A 25,372-nucleotide genomic window follows, 5' to 3' on the forward strand; every position below is an offset into this window, starting at 1 on the left:
TTTGGCCTGAATGCCAAGCCTCACGTCTGGAGGAAACCTGGCATCGTCCCTATGGTAAAGCATGGTGGTGGCAGCATTATGTTGTGGGGATGTTTAAGCGGTAGGGACTGGGAGACTAGTCAGGATTGAGTGAAAGATGAATGGAGCAAAGAACTGAAAGATCCTTGACAAAAACCTGCTCCAGAGCACTCAGAACCTCAGACTGGGGTGAAGGTTCACATTCCTTCAGGATAACGACCCTAAGCACACAGACAAGACAACGCAGGAGTGGCTAGGGACAAGTCTCAATGTCCTTGAGTGGCCCAGACAGAGCCCGGACTTGAACCCAGTCGAACATCCTCTGGAGAGACCTGAAAATAGCTGTGCAGCGACACTCCCCGTCCAACCTGACAGAGCTTGAGAGGATCTGCAGAAACCTGCCAAATACAGGTGTGCCAAGCTTGTAGCGTCATACCCAAGAAGACTCGAGGCTGTAATCAGTGCCAAAGGGGCTTCAACAAAGTACTGAGTAAAGGGTCTGAATACTTATGTAAATGTGATATTTCAGTTATACATTTTTAAAAACCTGTTTTTACCTCGTCATTATGGGATATTGTGTGTAGAATGATGGGGGGGGGGGGGACTATTTAATCCATTTTAGCATAAGGCTGTAACATAACAATGTGGAAAAAGTCAAGGGGTCTGAATACTTTCTGAATGCGTTGTGTGTGTATATATACAGAGTTTGGTAAACTCCTTCCAACAGAGAATTGTGTAATGGACAATGTTCCCACAACAAAAGTCTAGTTGAAATGCTAATTAGAATTTGGTGTCAACATGGTGAATAGTTGGCCAAACTCTGTATGGATCTATGGCTCTTCATATGAGGAAATACTTCATTAACATCCTTTCAGGAAGGAGAGAGAGACACTGGGTTTCTTTTAAGAGACCTACGGGTACAGTACATTTTTAAATTGAGAAAGTCATTAACTTTGGTTTATTCAAAAACCACTAACATATTCAGTCAAGGCAAGTAAAGTTTAAAAAGCACTTTGTCTTGTAGTGGTATGAGCTTAGGTGTAGTGCTAATGTTAAGGGATTTACTAGTAAAGCTATCCGCAGACACGTTTAAATATGTAATGTTTAATGTTTAAAATATGTGCAACCGCATATGATAAATAAGAGCATGGATAAATAAAATCTAAGGACATTGCTGCCCTAGTCTATAAAGGTTGGAATGGGTCATCCTATTTCTTTGTCTTCACCATTAAACCCACATGGTCAGCCTTTAGGGAATACACACAAGAGCTGCAAAGTAGTAAAAAGGTAGAAAGTTTTGCATATTTAGGGAAGAGCTGTGGACAGAACACGCAAATGTTCTAGAACCTGAGAGGATAAACATCACTCCTGTTCCAACTGGAGGGAGGATTTGGAAGCAAGTGCAGGAGGGGAGTGGTTCCCATGGTGATCAGGCGACTAGGCGCTGCGCGGCCAGCTCCTCTCCTTCATCACGGTTCTCGTTGATCTCCACCAGCGTGTGTACCAAACGGGTCCATTCATCTGCCTTGGGCACACAGATTTGCTGTGGAAACACACACAGGTATGACAGGTGATTTATTTCAGTGCAGCAATATAAGGGTTTTACTAGATGAATGAATGGGTCTCTCACCTCCCCTACGTCATACACCAGCACCTGTCCGTCTGAGTCTCCTGTAGCGATCTCTCTCCCTGAGTGAGCCCACCGCACACGGTTCAGAGCAGGAGACCCATTCACACACACACTTGCACTGGGCACCTAGGACACACACAGTGTTTATGTTGAATTGTTCATTGCATGTCTGTTGTTTGTACCATTTGTATGAATGTGTGTGGGGGAGGAGCTATAGGAGGATGGGCTCATTGTAATGTCTGGAATGGAAATTTTGGAACGGAGTCAGATGAGGTTTCCATATGTTTAATACCGTTCCATTACAGTGAGCCCGTCATATAGCTCCTCCCACCAGCCTCCTCTGGTGTGTGTACCTCTGTGTCGTTGTTGAGGTTCCACAGGTCCAGGCGTCCTGATCCGTCTACACAGGCGAAGAGGGCGGGGTGTGTGGGAGACCACATGACATCATACACATAGTCACAGCTGTCCTCAAATGAATACAGAGGACGGGTACTCTACAGAGAGAGAGAGGGTACTGTTAGAGAATGAGGTGGGGTTGATGTTTCTGTGTGTGTGTGTGTGTGCGTTACCTTGGTGGTCCACAGCTTGACGGTCCAGTCGAAGGAGGCAGAGATGAACAGATGGGAGAAATCCACAGGACCCCCAGCACTGTGACAGCTCAACCCAGTGACCGGACCATGATGTCCCTCAAATACATCACTGATACCTGCTTTACTGTAACACAGACCATGTGCACAAAGCAAACGTTACTCCACATCGTCAAATAAAATCACACACACACTCACGTACCTCCCGAATCACACACACACACTTGCGTACCTCTAGAATCTCACACACACACACTCACGTACCTCCCGAATCTCACACACACACACACACACACTCACGTACCTCCCGAATCACACACACACTCACGTACCTCCCGAATCACACACACACTCACGTACCTCCCGAATCACACACACTCACGTACCTCCCGAATCACACACACACTCACATACCTAACAAATCACACACACACTCACGTACCTAACAAATCACACACACACTCACCTCCCGAATCACACACACACTCACGTACCTCCCGAATCACACACACACACACACTCACGTACCTCCCGAATCACACACACTCACGTACCTCCCGAATCACACACACACACTCACGTACCTCCCGAATCTCACACACACACACACTCACCTCCCGAATTACACACACACACTCACATACCTCCCGAACCACACACACATTCACGTACCTACCAAATCACACACACACTCACGTACCTCCCGAATCTCACACACACACACTCACCTCCCGAATCACACACACACACTCACGTACCTCCCGAATCACACACACACACTCACGTACCTCCCGTGGCGGCAGGCAGTGTAGACTGATCCATCTTCACTCCCGACCACAAAGTTGTTCACATCACCCAGCGGAAAAGCCATGGAGGTCACTGCTACTGCCTTAGACTGCTTAAACACCAGCTCCAGACTGTCCTGGAACGCACACACACACACAGCATTAAGACTGACAAAACACTAGCTCTGCGATGTCCTAGAACTCACACACACACACGCTGCAGTCGTACCTGTGGTTGAGACAGCATGTCCAGGCTCCAGGAGCACATCTTTCCATCAGTCGAGATGCTGATGAGGTTGTGAGCATTCTGAGTCCCCACCACGTTCACACAGTACACTGGGTGCTGAACATCACAGGACACAGACACAGTTCAGTCTCTATGGGCGGCAGGTAGCCTAGTGGTTAAGAGCGTTTGGCGAGTAACTGGAAGGTTGATGGTTTGAATACCTGAGCCTTGAGCAAGGCACTTAACTCTAGAGGCTTCTGTTAAGAGCGTATGACAAATGTCAGTAGCTAACAGTAGCTTGTAAGCTAATATAATGTAAATAACTTCACAATTTGAAAGCTATTGAGCACTCTGCGTATGTTACCGTGTGAGCAGATGCAGAAAGAGGAGTTCTCTGTACAGGTGTTCTCTTGTTGCTCCTGTTGTCCCATAGGACGATCTGGCCTGAGTAAGTCCCACCCACGACCAGGTTAGGATGGAACCTGGCGAACGCTGCTGACATCACTGCAGACTGGAGGACAGGCAGAAGAAAAGGATTTTCGCAGGGCAGTGCGTGTGTGTGGTGGCACCTTCATTGGGGAGGACGGGTTTGTGGAATGGTATCAAATACATCAGACACAAGGTTTCCAGGTGTTTGATATCATTCCAACAATACATCAGACACAAGGTTTCCAGGTGTTTGATACCATTCCATTCACTCCGTTCCAGACATTATTATGAGCCGTCTTCCCATCAGCAGCCTCCCCTGGTGTGTGTGTATGCGCGTTCATGCGTTTGTGTACCTGGCAGTGGAAGGTGTATTCAGGTGTTGTCTTCTTGAACTTCATGTTCCAGACCAAAGCCACTCCGTCAGGCTCATGAGGAGCCTCCTCGTTGTTGTTGTAGGAAGCCACCAGCAGCTCAGGGTACTGAATCAAACAGGAGTCGAACACGAGATTAATATGAATCCGACAGTTCCATATAGTATATACACTGAGTGTAAAAAACATTAGGAACACCTTCCTTTTGCCCTCATAACAGCCTCAATTCGTTGGGGAATGGACTCTACAAGGTGTCAAAAGTGTTCCACAGGGATGCTGACCCATGTTGACTCCAATGCTTCCCACAGTTGTTTCAAGTTGTCTGGATGTCTTTTGGGTGGTGAACCATTCTTGATACACAGGAAACTGTTGAGCACGAAAAACCCAGCAGCGTTGCAGTTCCAGACACACTCAAACCGGTGAACCTGGCACCTACTACATACCCTTTTCATTCAGTCTATTTCATGGAAAGAACAGGTTTTGTACACTCAGTGTATATTTACAATCATTACACACTGTCTTACCTGAGGAGACCAGTCCAGACAGGTGACCACCCTGTTCTTGGACCAACGTTCGTCAGAGAACGCCCTGTTCAGAGACATCTTAGCCCCCGCCTGCATCTCACTGGAAAAGAAGAACGAGAAGGAGAGAGGAGGGGTTAGAGAGGAGCAGGATGGGAGAGAGAAGAGGAGGGGGAGAGGGGAAGGAGAGAGGAGGGGAGAGAGAGGAGGAGGGGGTAGAGAGGAGCAGGATGGGAGAGAGAAGAGGAGGGGGAGAGGGGAAGGAGAGAGGAGGGGAAGGAGAGAGGAGGGGAGAGAGAAGAGAAGGGGGAGAGGAGAGTGGGACAGGGGAGAGAGAGGCCGTTAGGGAGAGAGGAGGTGTTTGTTGTTATTATTGATATTGATTATTGTACTAAAATGTTGAGGGAGCTAGCACACAAGCATTTAGCTGCACCTTTTATACCAGCTGGGAAGTGTGTGTGTGACTAATAAGAATAATAATTATTTGACAGTTTGGGGTGTCTCACCCCTCCTTGTCTTCCAGGTCTCGGCCGCTGTAGTCAAAGCAGACGTCTACTCGTTCAGACAGAGCCCGCTCCACAATCCTGCTCCCTCGATCGAAGAACGCCATGAATTCCTCCGAGTGGAGAAGCTGCATCTTCTCCTCTTCAGTCAGATCTTTGGGAGTGACTACAAACACACACACGAATATCAGCTGTGGTGTAGGCAGGGCTAGCCAGGTTAAAGTCAGTCTCACCTTCTTCCTGCTTCTCCTCCTGATCAGCTTTCTCCTCCTTGGACTCCTCTGCTGGCTTGGGCTCAGCCATCTCCTCCTCCTCTTCCTCCTCCGCTACAAACACCCCCACACACACAGGTTCAATATCATGCTCACAACAACACAACATACTTTTAAAAGTCTGTAAATTGCTGGTAACACATAAAACACAAGGACTACCTGGTTTGGCCTGTGTGTGTGTTTGTGTACAGGTGGGGGTCTGTGTCTCCTTGGAGTAGGACACAGACTGTTTGGGTGGGAAATCCACCTGGGTCACCTTTGCCATGCCAAGCCTCAAACTACGCCTGGAGACACATACATAGTCAGGGAGACACATACAAACCTAAAAACACAGCCACAAGATTATACAGACTCTCTCATGCACGTACACACAAGGTCGGAGACTCTTCCACATCCAAATACACCATCAGAAAGACAAACACTCTACATGCGCTAGCAGACAGCAATGTGCATGATGCAAACATGTCCACCAAGGAAAGACCAGGCCGAAGAAGAGAGGAGCAGTACCCCAGCCAAGTAGGGAATATGTCTTAGATAGTAAGAGAGAGAGAGAGGAGCAGTACCCCAGCCAAGTAGGGAATATGTCTTAGATAGTAAGAGAGAGAGAGAGGAGCAGTACCCCAGCCAAGTAGGGAATATGTCTTAGATAGTAAGAGAGAGAGAGAGGAGCAGTACCCCAGCCAAGTAGGGAATATGTCTTAGATAGTAAGAGAGAGAGGAGCAGTACCCCAGCCAAGTAGGGAATATGTCTTAGTAAGAGAGAGGAGCAGTACCCCAGCCAAGTAGGGAATATGTCTTAGATAGTAAGAGAGAGAGGAGCAGTACCCCAGCCAAGTAGGGAATATGTCTTAGATAGTAAGAGAGAGAGGAGCAGTACCCCAGCCAAGTAGGGAATATGTCTTAGATAGTAAGAGAGAGAGAGGAGCAGTACCCCAGCCAAGTAGGGAATATGTCTTAGATAGTAAGAGAGAGAGAGGAGCAGTACCCCAGCCAAGTAGGGAATATGTCTTAGATAGTAAGAGAGAGAGGAGCAGTACCCCAGCCAAGTAGGGAATATGTCTTAGATAGTAAGAGAGAGAGAGAGGAGCAGTACCCCAGCCAAGTAGGGAATATGTCTTAGATAGTAAGAGAGAGAGAGAGGAGCAGTACCCCAGCCAAGTAGGGAATATGTCTTAGATAGTAAGAGAGAGAGAGAGGAGCAGTACCCCAGCCAAGTAGGGAATATGTCTTAGATAGTAAGAGAGAGAGAGAGGAGCAGTACCCCAGCCAAGTAGGGAATATGTCTTAGATAGTAAGAGAGAGAGAGAGAGGAGCAGTACCCCAGCCAAGTAGGGAATATGTCTTAGATAGTAAGAGAGAGAGGAGCAGTACCCCAGCCAAGTAGGGAATATGTCTTAGATAGTAAGAGAGAGAGGAGCAGTACCCCAGCCAAGTAGGGAATATGTCTTAGATAGTAAGAGAGAGAGGAGCAGTACCCCAGCCAAGTAGGGAATATGTCTTAGATAGTAAGAGAGAGAGGAGCAGTACCCCAGCCAAGTAGGGAATATGTCTTAGATAGTAAGAGAGAGAGAGGAGCAGTACCCCAGCCAAGTAGGGAATATGTCTTAGATAGTAAGAGAGAGAGGAGCAGTACCCCAGCCAAGTAGGGAATATGTCTTAGATAGTAAGAGAGAGAGGAGCAGTACCCCAGCCAAGTAGGGAATATGTCTTAGATAGTAAGAGAGAGAGGAGCAGTACCCCAGCCAAGTAGGGAATATGTCTTAGATAGTAAGAGAGAGAGGAGCAGTACCCCAGCCAAGTAGGGAATATGTCTTAGATAGTAAGAGAGAGAGGAGCAGTACCCCAGCCAAGTAGGGAATATGTCTTAGATAGTAAGAGAGAGAGGAGCAGTACCCCAGCCAAGTAGGGAATATGTCTTAGATAGTAAGAGAGAGAGGAGCAGTACCCCAGCCAAGTAGGGAATATGTCTTAGATAGTAAGAGAGAGAGGAGCAGTACCCCAGCCAAGTAGGGAATATGTCGTAGATAGTAAGAGAGAGAGGAGCAGTACCCCAGTAGGTCGGAGTCAGAGTGCAGCTGTAGAGTAGAGGGGTCAGGATCCCAGTGTAACGTCCTGATACAGCCACAACGCACCACCGGGGAGAAGCAGAGAGGGGGAGAGCAGGAGAGAAAAGTTAGATGAGAGAGAAGTAGACAGAGAAGGAGAGGGAGCGGAGAGAGAGATGGCGAGAGAGAAAACAGGGAGTGAGAGAGGAGTGGGAAGTGAAAGAGAGAAAGCAGACAAGTCAGAATTTACAAACCTGTTGTTAATAAATACTGAGCCAGGAAATACACTGAACTAAAATATAAACGCAACATGCAACAATTTCAAAGATTTTACTGAGTTACAGTTCATATAAGGAAATCAGTCAAATGAAAGAAATTAATTAATTAGGCCCTAATCTATGGATTTCACATGACTGGGAATCCAGATATGCATCTGTTGGTCACAGATACCTAAAAAAAGTAGGGGTGTGGATCAGAAAACCAGTCAGTATCTGGTGACCAACATTTGCCTCATGCAGCGCGACACATCTCATTCACAATGTTTACAGCAGCATTACGCTTGCCCACACGAAGCCATACACGCTTTCTGCCATCTGCCCGGCACAGTTGAATCCAGGATTTATTTGTGGAGAGCACACTTTTTCATTGTGCCGGTGGCCATCGAAGGTGAGCATTTGCCCACTGAAGTGAGTGACGACGCCGAACTGCAGTCAGGTCAAGACCCTGGTGAGAATGACGAGCACGCGTCCCTGAGGTTTCTGACAGTTTGTGCAGAAATTATTTGGTTGTGCAAACCCACAGTTTCATCAGCTGTCTGGGTGGCTGGTCTCAGACGATCCCGCAGGTGAAGAAGCAAGTGGTGGTCCTGGGCTGTGAAGAAGCCAGTGGAGGTCCTGGGCTGTGAAGAAGCCAGTGGAGGTCCTGGGCTGTGAAGAAGCCAGTGGTGGTCCTGGGCTGTGAAGAATCCAGTGGAGGTCCTGGGCTGTGAAGAAGTCAGTGGAGGTCCTGGGCTGTGAAGAAGCCAGTGGTGGTTCTGGGCTGTGAAGAAGCCAGTGGAGGTCCTGGGCTGTGAAGAAGCCAGTGGTGGTCCTGGGCTGTGAAGAAGCCAGTGGAGGTCCTGGGCTGTGAAGAAGCCAGTGGTGGTCCTGGGCTGTGAAGAAGCCAGTGGAGGTCCTGGGCTGTGAAGAAGTCAGTGGAGGTCCTGGGCTGTGAAGAAGCCAGTGGAGGTCCTGGGCTGTAAAGAAGCCAGTGGAGGTCCACGCCAGCCCATGTGGAGGTCCTGGGCTGGCGTGGTTACACGTGGTCTGCGGTTGTAAGGCCGGTTGGATGCCAAATTCTAAATTCTAAAAAAAACGACTATGGAGGCAGCTTATGGTAGAGAAATTAACATTAAATTATCTAGCGACAGCTCTGGTGGACATTCTTGCCATCAACATGCCAACTGCATGTGTTGTGTGACAAAACTGCACATTTTTGAGTGGCCTTTTATTGCCCCCCAGCACAAGGTGCACCTGTGTAATGATCATGTTGTTTAATCATCTTCTTGATATCCCGCACCTGTCAAGTGGATGGATTATCTTGGCAAATGAGAAATGCTCACTAACAGGGATGTAAACACATTTTTGCACAACATTTGAGAGAAATAAGCTTTTTTGTGCTGATGGAAAATATCTCGGATCTCAGCTCATGAAACATGGGACCAACACTTTACATGTTGTGTTTATATTTTTGTTCAGTGTAGTTAATCACATAGACACACATACCTAGAGTTTCCATCTCCAGAGTCCTGGCTTCCTGTCTCGCTGCACATTGATTTGGCTGAGGGAGACATAGGGGCGGGGACTAGATAGTGAAACAAACACGTATCCTCTGTTATTACTCTCAGAGGCTGGGCTGTTGAGTGAGTGAGTGAGTGGGTGAGTGGGTGAGTGAGTGAGTGAGTGAGTGAGTGAGTGAGTGAGTGAGTGAGTGAGTGAGTGAGTGAGTGAGTGATCAGTTGGTTAGTCATAAAATAAAAAAGGGGGAAGATACAAAAAAGGAAAAGAAATAAAAGGAGAAGAGAGAGAAAAGTAGGTGTAAGTGACATGCTGAGGCTTCATGCTGAAAGGTTTAATCAAAACCAGAAGAGAAAACAACAGAAAAGATGTGAAGAATTCTTTAACAATTCAACAAAACCAAGACAGGACAAACTGTGTGTGTGTGTGTGTGTGTGTGTGTGTGTGTCTCCTTACCATTGGTTATATCAGGGGCGATCCCCATGCTCTGCAGTAGAGCTTCAGCCTCTCTCCTCTTCTTCTCCAGGTCAGACGAGTCTGGTGCCCCAGCTGCACCCCCCTCCCCTCCCCGCTTAGAGTCAGACCCCTACAGGGGGGGAGGGAGGAAGGGGGGCGAGGTACCGTGAGGGGATTTGTTGAATGGCAGGGACAGGGAGACAGTAATATAATAAATACTGCATGTTGGCTATAACATAATAATCATATACTGATAGCCCCCACTCCTCTGCATCAAGCCAGCAGTCAGCAGGTTCTACATCATTCTTCTATTCTCTCTACTCACATCCTTCTTCTTGTTCTTCTCCTCCTCCTTTCTCTTCTTTTCCTCTCTGATTTGGGCCAGGCGTTGTTTCTTCCTCTCCAGCTCTGCCTTCAGCTCACTCTTATCCTGTTTATCTGCCATGCTATAAGAGAGGGGGAGAGAGAGAGAACAAGTCAATATGAGTTTGGAGATGTGTGCGTGTGTGTGCATGCGTGCGTGCGCTCGGGGTGTCACACTGGAACCATGTGAACACAAAGGGACAACTATTCATGACAATGTGTCCTTTATCTGTGAAATGTAATGTAAGAAACAAAGTAGTGACAGTATCTATGCTATGCCTACGTTAAGCTGGGTTGTTATTAGGCGGCATTCTGCCTTCTCCCTTCAGTTCTCAGCCATTAGCTTCGCCCATGACTGCCTCCTGTGAACTACAACACCGAAGCTGTGTATTCATGTTTAGAAACTTGAATAACCATCACCTGCGATGCGGCTTTCGAAACATAGGGCCTTTATCTTTCAGCGGGAAAGAATCATTAAAATGAAACAGGTAGACTTCCTGTAGCAGTTACAGATCCATACAGCTATGGTGCCTTACTGTAGCAGTTACAGATCCATACAGCTATGGTGCCTTACTGTAGCAGTTACAGATCCATACAGCTATGGTGCCTTACTGTAGCAGTTACAGATCCATACAGCTATGGTGCCTTACTGTAGCAGTTACAGATCCATACAGCTATGGTGCCTTACTGTAGCAGTTACAGATCCATACAGCTATGGTGCCTTACTGTAGAAGTTACAGATCCATACAGCTATGGTGCCTTACTGTAGCAGTTACAGATCCATACAGCTATGGTGCCTTACTGTAGCAGTTACAGATCCATACAGCTATGGTGCCTTACTGTAGAAGTTACAGATCCATACAGATATGGTGCCTTACTGTAGAAGTTACAGATCCATACAGCTATGGTGCCTTACTGTAGCAGTTACAGATCTATACAGCTATGGTGCCTTATTGTAGCAGTTACATATCCATACAGCTATGGTGCCTTACTGTAGCAGTTACAGATCTATACAGCTATGGTGCCTTACAGTATGGTGCCTTACTGTAGAAGTTACAGATCCATACAGCTATGGTGCCTTACTGTAGAAGTTACAGATCCATACAGCTATGGTGCATTACTGTATGGTGCCTTACTGTAGCAGTTACAGATCTATACAGCTATGGTGCCTTACTGTAGCAGTTACAGATCTATACAGCTATGGTGCCTTATTGTAGCAGTTACAGATCCATACAGCTATGGTGCCTTACTGTAGCAGTTACAGATCTATACAGCTATGGTGCCTTATTGTAGCAGTTACAGATCCATACAGCTATGGTGCCTTACTGTAGCAGTTACAGATCCATACAGCTATGGTGCCTTACTGTAGCAGTTACAGATCTATACAGCTATGGTGCCTTATTGTAGCAGTTACAGATCCATACAGCTATGGTGCCTTACTGTAGCAGTTACAGATCTATACAGCTATGGTGCCTTACTGTAGCAGTTACAGATCTATACAGCTATGGTACCTTATTGTAGCAGTTACAGATCCATACAGCTATGGTGCCTTACTGTAGCAGTTACAGATCCATACAGCTATGGTGCCTTATTGTAGCAGTTACAGATCTATACAGCTATGGTGCCTTATTGTAGCAGTTACAGATCCATACAGCTATGGTGCCTTACTGTAGCAGTTACAGATCTATACAGCTATGGTGCCTTATTGTAGCAGTTACATATCCATACAGCTATGGTGCCTTACTGTAGCAGTTACAGATCTATACAGCTATGGTGCCTTACTGTATGGTGCCTTACTGTAGAAGTTACAGATCCATACAGCTATGGTGCCTTACTGTAGAAGTTACAGATCCATACAGCTATGGTGCATTACTGTATGGTGCCTTACTGTAGCAGTTACAGATCTATACAGCTATGGTGCCTTACTGTAGCAGTTACAGATCTATACAGCTATGGTGCCTTATTGTAGCAGTTACAGATCCATACAGCTATGGTGCCTTACTGTAGCAGTTACAGATCTATACAGCTATGGTGCCTTATTGTAGCAGTTACAGATCCATACAGCTATGGTGCCTTACTGTAGCAGTTACAGATCCATACAGCTATGGTGCCTTACTGTAGCAGTTACAGATCTATACAGCTATGGTGCCTTATTGTAGCAGTTACAGATCCATACAGCTATGGTGCCTTACTGTAGCAGTTACAGATCTATACAGCTATGGTGCCTTACTGTAGCAGTTACAGATCTATACAGCTATGGTGCCTTATTGTAGCAGTTACAGATCCATACAGCTATGGTGCCTTACTGTAGCAGTTACAGATCCATACAGCTATGGTGCCTTATTGTAGCAGTTACAGATCTATACAGCTATGGTGCCTTATTGTAGCAGTTACAGATCCATACAGCTATGGTGCAATACTGTAGCAGTTACAGATCTATACAGCTATGGTGCCTTACTGTAGCAGTTACAGATCTATACAGCTATGGTGCCTTACTGAGCAGTTAAAGATCTATACAGCTATGGTGCCTTACTGTATGGTGCCTTATTGTAGAAGTTACAGATCCACACAGCCATGGGGTCTTACTGTAGCAGTTACAGATCCATACAGCTATGGTGCCTTACTGTATGGTGCCTTACTGTAGCAGTTACAGATTTATACAGCTATGGTGCCTTACTGTATGGTGCCTTATTGTAGCAGTTACATATCCATACAGCTATGGTGTCTTACTGTAGCAGTTACAGATCCACACAGCCATGGGGTCTTACTGTAGCAGTTATAGATCCATACAGCTATGGTGCCTTATTGTAGCAGTTACAGATCCATACAGCTATGGTGTCTTACTGTAGCAGTTACAGATCCACACAGCCATGGGGTCTTACTGCAGCAGTTACAGATCCATACAGGTATGAACCTTACTGTATGGTGCCTTATTGTAGCAGTTACAGATCCATACAGCTATGATGTCTTACTGTAGCAGTTACAGATCAATACAGGTATGAAACTTACTGTAGCAGTTACAGATCCATACAGCTATGAACCTTACTGTAGCAGTTACAGATCCATACAGCTATGAACCTTACTGTAGCAGTTACAGATCCATACAGGTATGAACCTTACTGTAGCAGTTACAGATCCATACAGCTATGGTGTCTTACTGTAGCAGTTACAGATCTATACAGCTATGGTGCCTTACTGTATGGTGCCTTACTGTAGAAGTTACAGATCCATACAGCTATGGTGCCTTACTGTAGAAGTTACAGATCCATACAGCTATGGTGCATTACTGTATGGTGCCTTACTGTAGCAGTTACAGATCTATACAGCTATGGTGCCTTACTGTAGCAGTTACAGATCTATACAGCTATGGTGCCTTACTGTAGCAGTTACAGATCTATACAGCTATGGTGCCTTACTGTAGCAGTTACAGATCTATACAGCTATGGTGCCTTATTGTAGCAGTTACAGATCCATACAGCTATGGTGCCTTACTGTAGCAGTTACAGATCCATACAGCTATGGTGCCTTATTGTAGCAGTTACAGATCTATACAGCTATGGTGCCTTATTGTAGCAGTTACAGATCCATACAGCTATGGTGCCTTACTGTAGCAGTTACAGATCTATACAGCTATGGTGCCTTACTGTAGCAGTTACAGATCTATACAGCTATGGTGCCTTACTGAGCAGTTAAAGATCTATACAGCTATGGTGCCTTACTGTATGGTGCCTTATTGTAGAAGTTACAGATCCACACAGCCATGGGGTCTTACTGTAGCAGTTACAGATCCATACAGCTATGGTGCCTTACTGTATGGTGCCTTACTGTAGCAGTTACAGATTTATACAGCTATGGTGCCTTACTGTATGGTGCCTTATTGTAGCAGTTACATATCCATACATCTATGGTGTCTTACTGTAGCAGTTACAGATCCACACAGCCATGGGGTCTTACTGTAGCAGTTATAGATCCATACAGCTATGGTGCCTTATTGTAGCAGTTACAGATCCATACAGCTATGGTGTCTTACTGTAGCAGTTACAGATCCACACAGCCATGGGGTCTTACTGCAGCAGTTACAGATCCATATAGGTATGAACCTTACTGTATGGTGCCTTATTGTAGCAGTTACAGATCCATACAGCTATGATGTCTTACTGTAGCAGTTACAGATCAATACAGGTATGAAACTTACTGTAGCAGTTACAGATCCATACAGCTATGAACCTTACTGTAGCAGTTACAGATCCATACAGCTATGAACCTTACTGTAGCAGTTACAGATCCATACAGCTATGAACCTTACTGTAGCAGTTACAGATCCATACAGCTATGGTGTCTTACTGTAGCAGTTACAGATCCATACAGGTATGAACCTTACTGTAGCAGTTACAGATCCATACAGCTATGGTGTCTTACTGTAGCAGTTACAGATCCATACAGGTATGAACCTTACTGTAGCAGTTACAGATCCATACAGCTATGGTGCCTTACTGTAGCAGTTACAGATCCATACAGGTATGAACCTTACTGTAGCAGTTACAGATCCATACAGGTATGAACCTTACTGTAGCAGTTACAGATCAACAAAGCTATGAACCTTACTGTAGCAGTTACAGATCAATACAGGTATGAACCTTACTGTAGCAGTTACAGATCAATACAGGTATGAACCTTACTGTAGCAGTTACAGATCCATACAGCTATGAACCTTACTGTAGCAGTTACAGATCCATACAGGTATGAACCTTACTGTAGCAGTTACAGATCCATACAGGTATGAACCTTACTGTAGCAGTTACAGATCCATACAGGTATGAACCTTACTGTAGCAGTTACAGATCCATACAGCTATGGTGTCTTACTGTAGCAGTTACAGATCCATACAGCTATGGTGCCTTACTGTAGCAGTTACAGATCCATACAGGTATGAACCTTACTGTAGCAGTTACAGATCCATGCAGCTATGAACCTTACTGTAGCAGTTACAGATCCATACAGCTATGGTGTCTTACTGTAGCAGTTACAGATCCATACAGGTATGAACCTTACTGTAGCAGTTACAGATCCATACAGGTATGAACCTTACTGTAGCAGTTACAGATCCATACAGGTATGAACCTTACTGTAGCAGTTACAGATTCATGCAGGTATGAACCTTACTGTAGCAGTTACAGATCCATACAGGTATGAACCTTACTGTAGCAGTTACAGATCCATGCAGGTATGAACCTTACTGTAGCAGTTACAGATCCATACAGGTATGAACCTTACTGTAGCAGTTACAGATCCATACAGCTATGAACCTTACTGTAGCAGTTACAGATCCATACAGGTATGAACCTTACTGTAGCAGTTACAGATCAATACAGCTATGGTGCCTTACTGTAGCAGTTACAGATCAACAAAGCTATGAACCTTACTGTAGCAGTTACAGATCCATACAGGTATGAACCTTACTGTAGCAGTTACAGATCCATACAGGTATGAACCTTACTGTAGCAGTTACAGATCAATACAGCTATGAACCTTACTGTAGCAGTTACAGATCCATACAGGTATGAACCTTACTGTAGCAGTTACAGATCCATACAGGTATGAACCTTACTGTAGCAGTTACAGATCCATTCAGGTATGAACCTTACTGTAGCAGTTACAGATCCATACAGGTATGAACCTTACTGTAGCAGTTACAGATCAATACAGCTATGGTGCCTTACTGTAGCAGTTACAGATCAACAAAGCTATGAACCTTACTGTAGCAGTTACAGATCCATGCAGGTATGAACCTTACTGTAGCAGTTACAGATCTATACAGGTATGGGTGCCTCGATCCGACAAAAATAGACTTCCGCTACACTTCCCGAGTTATGTTTACACACAGATGTTCGCAGAAAGATAGCTAATGTGCACATATGGTCACCTCTTGTCTTTTGTCTGTTTTCCGTAAACAACAAGCTCTGTCACATGGAGATATGGCTGTGTGGGAACGAACACTAAGCATAACTCTATCAAGGTGTGTGTCAATTTAACCTTTTTGTAAAAAAGGTATTATTATTTCTCAGTGATATGAAAGATAAGGTCCTTATGCTTCCAAAACCGTACCGCTAGTGATGCATAGCTATGCCTGTTAATGTTCAGACCCATGGCCGGCTCCAGGCATAAGAGACATAAGTGGTCGCTTAGGGCAGTATTTCCCAACTCTAGTCCTCCAGTACCACCAACAGTACACATTTTAGTTGACAAACACACCTGATTCAACTTGTCAGCTAATCATCAAGCCCTCAATGAGTTGAATCAGGTGTGTTTGTCCAGGGTTACAACTAAAATATGTACTGTTGTGGGTACTGGAGGAATGGAGTTGAGAAACACTGGCCTAGGGCCTCAGGCTGCTAACCAAACTGTTTTATTCTTTTTTAAATGTAGGTACTCAGTCGGGTCTCAACTTACTGTTGAGAGTAAAATAGTATAATACACACGGTGCAAGTTCAAAATGTGATTGTGCATCAGCAATTTTTCTCTTGTTATGTCAGTTAAATCAAATCAAATCAAATGTTATTGGTCACATACACATGGTTAGCAGATGTTAATGTGACTGTAGCGAAATGCTTGCGCTGTTAGTTCCGAACATGCAGTAATATCTAACAAGTAATCTAACAATTTCATAACAACTACCTTATACACACAAGTGTAAAGGAATTAATAAGAATGTGTACATAAAAATATATGAATGAGCGATGGCCGAACGGCATAGGCAAGATACAGTAGATGGTATAGAGGACAGCATATACATATGAGATGAGTAATGTAGGGTATGTAAACATTATATGAAGTGTCATTGTTTAAAGTGGCTGGTGATACATTTAATACATCAATTTCCATTATTAAAGTGGCTGGAGATTAGTCAGTATGTTGGCAGCAGCCACTCAATGTTAGTGGTGGTTGTTTAACAGTCTGATGGCCTTGAGATAGAAGCTGTTTTTCAGTCTCTCTGTCCCAGCTTTGATGCACCTGTACTGACCTCGCCTTCTGGATGATAGCGGGGTGAACAGGCAGTGGCTCAGGTGGTTGTTGTCCTTGATGATCTGACAGTCACTCAATTAGCCAGGTCAGCTAACAATTTATAGATTGGTAAATTAGTCTAGCCAGCTATCTAAACTTGTAGTTATCATGGCCGAATGCCGACTGGTCACGCAGGGCACGTGCCGAGGGGGCCCTCATTGATTTTGTTAGTCACTCTCACTCAGATATCATTAACATGGCATAAGTCATGGCAAAATGGATAGAATTGCAGGAAATTAGTTGTAAAACAAGGGGGAAATTCTCTGCCCTATGGCAAAATAAGTAGAGCTGCATGAAATGTGTTAGAAATGTTATTTCGGCCATATGGCAAAATGTGTAGAATTGCAGAAAACTTGCTTTATAACTGCAACATTTGTATCACGTTTTAGGGCCTCAGGCTGCTAGGGGGACACCAACCCTAACTGTTTTATATTTTAATGTAGGTACTCAGGGTCTCAATTTACTGTTGAGAGTTACAACAGTAGAATACACCAGGTGCCATTTGAAATTTGGTTGCATATCAGCAATTTTTCTTTTGATATGTCAGTCACTGAGAGTCACTGAATTAGCCATGTCATCTAACAATCTATAGATTGGTAAATTAACCAAATCTCAGTTTGGGCCTATTTAGACCGAGTGTCAGGGATTTTAACAAAACTCCCCCGTACAGAAGACACCTTCGTCCAATGTCTTACATGTAATGTAATGGAACTGAGTCATGATCAAGGTCTGTGTTATTATATTTTGATCAAAACGAATTCTGGTCAGATCTTATAATGGGCAGATGAGATAGAAAATGTAGGCCTATTTCTTGTCGTTGATTCATGACGTAGATACAATCATGAGATTACAACATTAACAAAAAAAGCTTGTTATTAATACCAAATTAATTATATGGTTGATTGGAAAGGTCAAACGGGTTGAGTAGGACATGGCTGATTGGCCACATCCCAGTTTCATCTGATTCTGCGATGGAGCAGTAGCTGCTGGCCCGCTGGCCAACAGTCAACATCACCTGTATTGGCAGTCAACGTCATCGGTGTCCCGGGAGTCAACGTCATGTGTTGGCAGTCAACGTCATCGGTGTCCCGGGAGTCAACGTCATCGGTGTCCTGCTCCATCTTCTTTTTAGAGTATGTGCTCGATGCCAACCTAGCCAGCTAACGGAGCACACATTGACTGAAGAGAAAGCCGCAACCCTTCATTTAAACTCGCTTAATTGTACAATGGTAATCTGATTATCCACATGTACATTTACTTTTGACAATAATCTCCTAGCCATTCTTGCAAGGCAAGGGCGTTAGCTAGCTAGCCGGCGATAAGCCTGACAGTGACAGCTAAATTAGCTAATTTAACCATCCTGTTACACGGTGACCGACTCGGACATGATCAAATCACGTATCACGGTTTTAAAATACTAAAACACGAAAGTAGCTAGTATATTTGCACTTACTTGATATAATGCTTTAAATTAAATCCAATTTGTATGGCGCTCCAGCAGTTAACGTTACAGTACTAGGTCGGTGATGGAACTGACAGCTCCACAAACAATGAGTGGATGATGTCATACCGAGAAAGGAATCATTTCCCCCAGACGCTGATCTAAGGTCAGTTGAGTGTTTATTCCCTCCTGGTTAAGGTTGGAATTCGGGGTGGATACTCTGATCCTAGGTCTGTGAATACGAGCAATTTCCAGACATATTTTTCTACATGGATGGGCCCTGAGGAAGGACAAAATTGTTAACGTGCATTTGAATCGTGTTCCTTCAAGTCCTTGCGAGCATTTGGCGCTAGATGGCGCCAATGGTTCATTCAAAGATATCAGCTTGACCCTGGCTCAATCTCTTGCACTCATCAAGGAGTTAGGCTAGAGAGTCATCCCTTGTAAACCCTTGTAAAGCTCTCATCAACATTAAAGTCTGGGCTAGACATGATATTTCAAGGTAGATCAGGTTTCAGGCATCTGTACTTTGGGGTCATTATGTCCCCTTTCTGATGTAACATGTCTTTAAGTTTGTAAACCTGTGTCCATAACACATGATTAATAGCTATATGAAATAAGAGATTAGTGGATTCGCATAAGACCTTCAACTGTGGTCAGTTTATTGCTTTGTATATCTACTAAAAAGGATAAACTATTATATCAACAGAACTATTGAGCAAGTTAAGGGTCATGGGTTGGGGTAAAAGTTAATGGTTTAAATTATGTTGGTTTGAAAGCATTGTACTTTGATCTTCCTCTTGAGCATGGCCAGATACTGATGACCGCACGTTCCTTATCCACTGGCTTATTGCAACTGCTTTTCAAAATGGCTGCCACCTTTCCCTCTCTGCCTTTCTTATAGACTGGCAGACATTTGATGCACTTGGAATGCTCTGGCTCTCATTACATGGCAGTATGCAGTAGTTTATTCTCTCTCTCCCCCTCTCTCTCCATTAATTAACTCAATTTCTATAGGGAATGGGTTATTTAAGCAATAAGGCCTGAGGGGATGTGGTATATGGCCAATATACCCCGTCTATGGGCTATTCTAAAGCACGATGCAACGAGGGGTGCCTGTAGATATGTAATGGTGTAATAATGTTATATGATGTACTGTTTTATCTTTTGTTTCATGTGTGATGTAAGTGCCTTATTGCGTTCGGACCCCAGGAATAGTAGCTGCTGCTTTGGCACAAACCCCCGAGGTGACTTATTGCTATTATAAACTGGTTACCAACGCAATTAGAAGACTCAAAACAAATGTAATAAGTCAAATGTAATAAGTCACCTCTGGGGTTTGTGGTCTATTGTCAATATACCACGGCTAAGGGCTGTATCCAGGCAATCTGCATTGCGTCATGCACAAGAACAGCCCTTAGCCGTGGTATATTGGCCATATACCACAAAGCCTTGAGGTGATTTATTGCTATTATAAACTGGTTACCAACCTAATTAGAAGAGTAAAAATAAATGTAATACGTCAAATGTAATAAGTCACCTCTGGGGTTTGTGGTCTATTGTCAATATACCACGGCTAAGGGCTGTATCCAGGCAATCTGCATTGCGTCATGCACAAGAACAGCCCTTAGCTGTGGTATATTGGCCATAAACCACAAACCCTTGAGGTGAGTTATTGCTATTATAAACTGGTTGCCAACCTAATTAGAATAGTAAAAATAAATGTTTCGTCAAACCCGTGGTATACGGTCTGATATATCAAATCAAATCAAATCAAATGTATTTATATAGCCCTTCGTACATCAGCTGATATCTCAAAGTGCTGTACAGAAACCCAGCCTAAAACCCCAAACAGCAAGCAATGCAGGTGTAGAAGCACGGTGGCTATTAAAAACTCCCTAGAAAGGCCAAAACCTAGGAAGAAACCTAGAGAGGAACCAGGCTATGTGGGGTGGCCAGTCCTCTTCTGGCTGTGCCGGGTGGAGATTATAACAGAACATGGCCAAGATGTTCAAATGTTCATAAATGACCAGCATGGTCGAATAATAATAAGGCAGAACAGTTGAAACTGGAGCAGCAGCACAGTCAGGTGGACTGGGGACAGCAAGGAGTCGTCATATCAGGTATTCCTGGGGCATGGTCCTAGGGCTCAGGTCCTCCGAGAGAGAGAAAGAAAGAGAGAATTAGAGAGAGCATATGTGGGATGGCCAGTCCTCTTCTGGCTGTGCTGGGTGGAGATTATAACAGAACATGGCCAAGATGTTCAAATGTTCATAAATGACCAGCATGGTCGAATAATAATAAGGCAGAACAGTTTAAACTGGAGCAGCAGCACGGCCAGGTGGACTGGGGACAGCAAGGAGTCATCATGTCAGGTAGTCCTGGGGCATGGGGGGGGCGCCAACCCAGACAGGATGACCACATCAGTGGATCAACCCACTCAGGTGACGCACCCCCTCCAGGGACGGCATGAGAGAGCCCCAGTAAGCCAGCCCCTGTAATAGGGTTAGAGGCAGAGAATCCCAGTGGAAAGAGGGGAACCGGCCAGGCAGAGAATCCCAGTGGAAAGAGGGGAACCGGCCAGGCAGAGACAGCAAGGGCGGTTCGTTGCTCCAGAGCCTTTCCGTTCACTCTCCCACTCCTGGGCCAGACTACACTCAATCATATGACCCACTGAAGAGATGAGTCTTCAGTAGAGACTTAAAGGTTGAGACCGAGTTTGCGTCTCTGACATGGGTAGGCAGACCGTTCCATAAAAATTGAGCTCTATAGGAGAAAGCCCTGCCTCCAGCTGTTTGCTTAGAAATTCTAGGGACAATTAGGAGGCCTGCCTCTTGTGACCGTAGCGTACGTGTAGGTATGTACGGCAGGACCAAATCAGAGAGATAGGTAGGAGCAAGCCCATGTAATGCTTTGTAGGTTAGCAGTAAAACCTTGAAATCAGCCCTTGCTTTGACAGGAAGCCAGTGTAGGGAGGCTAGCACTGGAGTAATATGATCAAATTTTTTGGTTCTAGTCAGGATTCTAGCAGCCGTATTTAGCACTAACTGAAGTTTATTTAGTGCTTTATCCGGGTAGCTGGAAAGTAGAGCATTGCAGTAGTCTAACCTAGAAGTGACAAAAGCATGGATTAATTTTTCTGCATCATTTTTGGACAGAAAGTTTCTGATTTTTGCAATGTTACGTAGATGGAAAAAAGCTGTCCTTGAAATGGTCTTGATATGTTCTTCAAAAGAGAGATCGGGGTCCAGAGTAACGCCGAGGTCCTTCACAGTTTTATTTGAGACGACTGTACAACCATTAAGATTAATTGTCAGATTCAACAGAAGATCTCTTTGTTTCTTGGGACCTAGAACAAGCATCTCTGTTTTGTCCGAGTTTAAAAGTAGAAAGTTTGCAGCCATCCACTTCCTTATGTCTGAAACACATGCTTCTAGCAAGGGCAATTTTGGGGCTTCACCATGTTTCATTGAAATGTACAGCTGTGTGTCATCCGCATAGCAGTGAAAGTTAACATTATGTTTTCGAATAACATCCCCAAGAGGTAAAATATATAGTGAAAACAATAGTAATCCTAAAACGGAACCTTGAGGAACACCGAAATTTACAGTTGATTTGTCAGAGGACAAACCATTCACAGAGACAAACTGATATCTTTCCGACAGATAAGATCTAAACCAGGCCAGAACTTGTCCGTGTAGACCAATTTGGGTTTCCAATCTCTCCAAAAGAATGTGGTGATCGATGGTATCAAAAGCAGCACTAAGGTCTAGGAGCACGAGGACAGATGCAGAGCCTCGGTCCGATGCCATTAAAATGTAATTTACCACCTTCACAAGTGCCGTCTCAGTGCTATGATGGGGTCTAAAACCAGACTGAAGCATTTCGTATACATTGTTTGTCTTCAGGAAGGCAGTGAGTTGTATATCACTGCTGTTAGCCAATCAGTATTCAGGGCTTGAACCACCCAGTTTATAATCCTGTTTACACAACATGAACTGTAATTTTATTTTGGGCTATTTTTGTGTGGATGGGAAGAGAATAGGATTGTGTGTGTTTTTGTTCACTCTATTATACGTATTAAATAGTCCTCTTCCTCTATAACAATGCCTGTAAAGGGTTATCACTCTGTAATAATGCCTGTAAAGGGCTATCACTGTAATAATGCCTGTAAAGGGTTATCACTCTGTAATAATATCTGTAAAGGGTTATCACTCTGTAATAATACCTGTAAAGGGTTATCACTCTGTAATAATATCTGTAAAGGGTTATCACTCTGTAATAATGCCTGTAAAGGGCTATCACTGTAATAATGCCTGTAAAGGGCTATCACTGTAATAATGCCTGTAAAGGGCTATCACTGTAATAATATCTGTAAAGGGCTATCACTCTGTAATAATGCCTGTAAAGGGTTATCACTCTGTAATAATGCCTGTAAAGGGCTATCACTGTAATAATGCCTGTAAAGGGCTATCACTGTAATAATGCCTGTAAAGGGTTATCACTCTGTAATAATATCTGTAAAGGGTTATCACTCTGTAATAATACCTGTAAAGGGCTATCACTCTGTAATAATGCCTGTAAAGGGCTATCACTCTGTAATAATGCCTGTAAAGGGGTATCACTCTGTAATAATGCCTGTAAAGGGCTATGACTCTGTAATAATGCCTGTAAAGGGTTATCACTCTGTAATAATACCTGTAAAGGGTTATCACTCTGTAATAATACCTGTAAAGGTATATCGCTCTGTAACAACACCTGTAAAGGGCTATCACTCTGTAATAATGCCTGTAAAGGTATATCGCTCTGTAATAATGCCTGTAAAGGGTTATCACTCTGTAATACTGCCTGTAAAGGTATATCGCTCTGCAACAATACCTGTAAAGGTATATCGCTCTGTAACAATGCCTGTAATGCTATTTCACTCTGTAATAATGCCTGTAAAGGTATATTGCTCGGTAATAATGCCTGTAAAGGGCTATCAATCTGTAATACTGCCTGTAAAGTGTTATCACTCTGTAATACTGCCTGTAAAGGACTATCACTCTGTAATACTGCCTGTAAATGTATGTCGCTCTGTAACAATACCTGTAAAGGGCTATCACTCTGTAATAATGGCTGTAAAGGGCTATCACTCTGTGACAATGCCTGTAAAGGGCTATCATTCTGTGACAATGGCTGTAAAGGGCTATCACTCTGTGACAATGCCTGTAAAGGGCTATCACTCTGTGACAATGCCTGTAAAAGGCTATCACTCTGTTACTGTTACCATGGAAACTCATCTCATGACATAACCTGATTTTTATCACGAGCAGGTGCATATCGGGTGTGTGTGTGTGTATATGTGTACCTCACTCGCTTTCTCAACCAAATACAACATATTTCCTGATGCAACTTACTTGGAACACACACAGACTCTCCATCAAATATATCAAACCTTCCAACAAACAAGCTCCCGTTCAGAGAAAATATTAAATATGAAATATCCACACATTGTTTCATTCAAGCCTGCTGATGTAATGTATTCATTGGCATAAAACAGTGAGTGTAGTGATTGTAAATAATATCATGCTTATCCTCTACCCCCAGACCTACTGTAGGTGCAAGAGTCAAAACAAATCACATTTTATTTGTCACATGCTTGGAAAACAACAGGTATAGACTAACAGTGAAATGCTTACGGGCCCTTCCCAACAATGTAGAGAGAAAGAGAAATAATAGATAAGTAATAATAAATACACAATAGTGAGTACGTGTGTGATGATCATCTTAACCATTCTCTATGATAACTTTGTGCTGTCAGAATCATATAGACTTATCTGTTACCGAGAGAGCTCGTCAGTGGAACCCACAGTGAGTCTGTTGTTATGTTATTTAACATTTATTTTATCAGGGAGTCATACTGAGACCAAGTTCTCTTTTACAGATGAGCTCTGAATATCAGAAATGATAGAAAATACACACATCAACGTTGTTCAGTCTGCCATTAACCTGCCTTCGCCTGGTCGGCTCCATTTGGGTGTAAAGAGTTAAGTCACCCAATGACCAACACAAACACATCCAAATAAAGGTGTGAGTGTGTGTGTGTGTGTGTGAATTCCACAGTGACGTCACAAAAGCTTCACCACAACAACATAACATATAGACCTAGCTGGCTGATGCATTGCACCAGATTTGGAACAAAGCATTTTCTCCATCTGTAGATCATAACATTGTCCTCCTTCATCAAGCATGTTCACTTCTTTTTTTATAAGATTCATTTTTAATATGGGCCAATACAACAATACTCATGTTTTCAACTTGCCAGTGTGTAGTGGAATTCAACCATGCACACAGCCCACACACACACCAAGTGAACAGCCTTCGGAAACAAATCCTGACATCTGAAAATGCCTGTAGTCAGAAGCCGTTTTTCAATGGATGTGTACTAAAGGCATTCATATATTTATACGAATAAAAGTATAAAGAAAATAAATTGTAGTCATGTAATTGTTCCTCTACCATTTCATTCAATATTTTGTTCGTGCGAGGAGAAATGAACTTGTGTGACTTACGGCCATTTTTGGGGTGTCGCTTCATTGTTTTCGCATCATCTCATCCACAGCACGAGCGAGGTGCGCGCCAATCATAGATATAGGCTTAGTAGATATTTTCGAGCCATGCATTTTTTGGGTGGTACATTTCTGGTAGCTGATCTGTAAATTGATACATCATCCAACATGGCTGAACAATATACATTGTCATTTAAATACACGTTATTCAAATGTGGCATAGAATTTTGAGATAATGATTGACCATACATTATTCGAACGGTCTAATTGGATATCGGTTCTATTGATATATTGCTATGGCGCTAACCTCGCGATAGCCTATTCCAGGATTGGAGCG

The 25,372-nt window shown here is 43.9% G+C and overlaps 1 protein-coding gene across 11 annotated transcripts; it reads right to left on the minus strand.

The window, feature by feature from the left end:
* Positions 1-1,114: 1,114 nt before the first annotated feature.
* Positions 1,115-25,129, minus strand: LOC110530665 (dynein, cytoplasmic 1, intermediate chain 2a). 11 transcript variants are annotated; one of them, XM_036986308.1, is made up of 18 exons: positions 18,497-18,744; positions 18,059-18,203; positions 9,944-10,064; positions 9,619-9,748; positions 9,151-9,280; positions 7,392-7,454; positions 5,502-5,626; positions 5,304-5,396; positions 5,074-5,236; positions 4,571-4,670; positions 4,029-4,154; positions 3,611-3,757; positions 3,250-3,363; positions 3,024-3,157; positions 2,218-2,362; positions 2,002-2,142; positions 1,649-1,774; positions 1,115-1,561 (listed from the first exon to the last, which is right to left on the minus strand). In XM_036986308.1, the coding sequence occupies exons 3-18, from the start codon at positions 10,061-10,063 to the stop codon at positions 1,448-1,450; spliced, it is 1,971 nt and encodes a 656-aa protein (XP_036842203.1). In that variant the 5' UTR covers position 10,064; positions 18,059-18,203; positions 18,497-18,744; the 3' UTR covers positions 1,115-1,447. The 11 variants fall into 11 exon arrangements, with proteins under 11 accessions (XP_036842203.1, XP_036842205.1, XP_036842202.1 ...); XM_036986310.1 differs by lacking the exons at positions 18,059-18,203; positions 18,497-18,744 and adding an exon at positions 25,039-25,129; XM_036986307.1 differs by lacking the exon at positions 18,059-18,203 and having other exon boundaries at positions 18,497-18,742.
* Positions 25,130-25,372: the final 243 nt, after the last annotated feature.

Source organism: Oncorhynchus mykiss, chromosome 8, assembly GCF_013265735.2.
Source record: "Oncorhynchus mykiss isolate Arlee chromosome 8, USDA_OmykA_1.1, whole genome shotgun sequence".
In the NCBI taxonomy this organism is placed as follows: domain Eukaryota; kingdom Metazoa; phylum Chordata; class Actinopteri; order Salmoniformes; family Salmonidae; genus Oncorhynchus; species Oncorhynchus mykiss.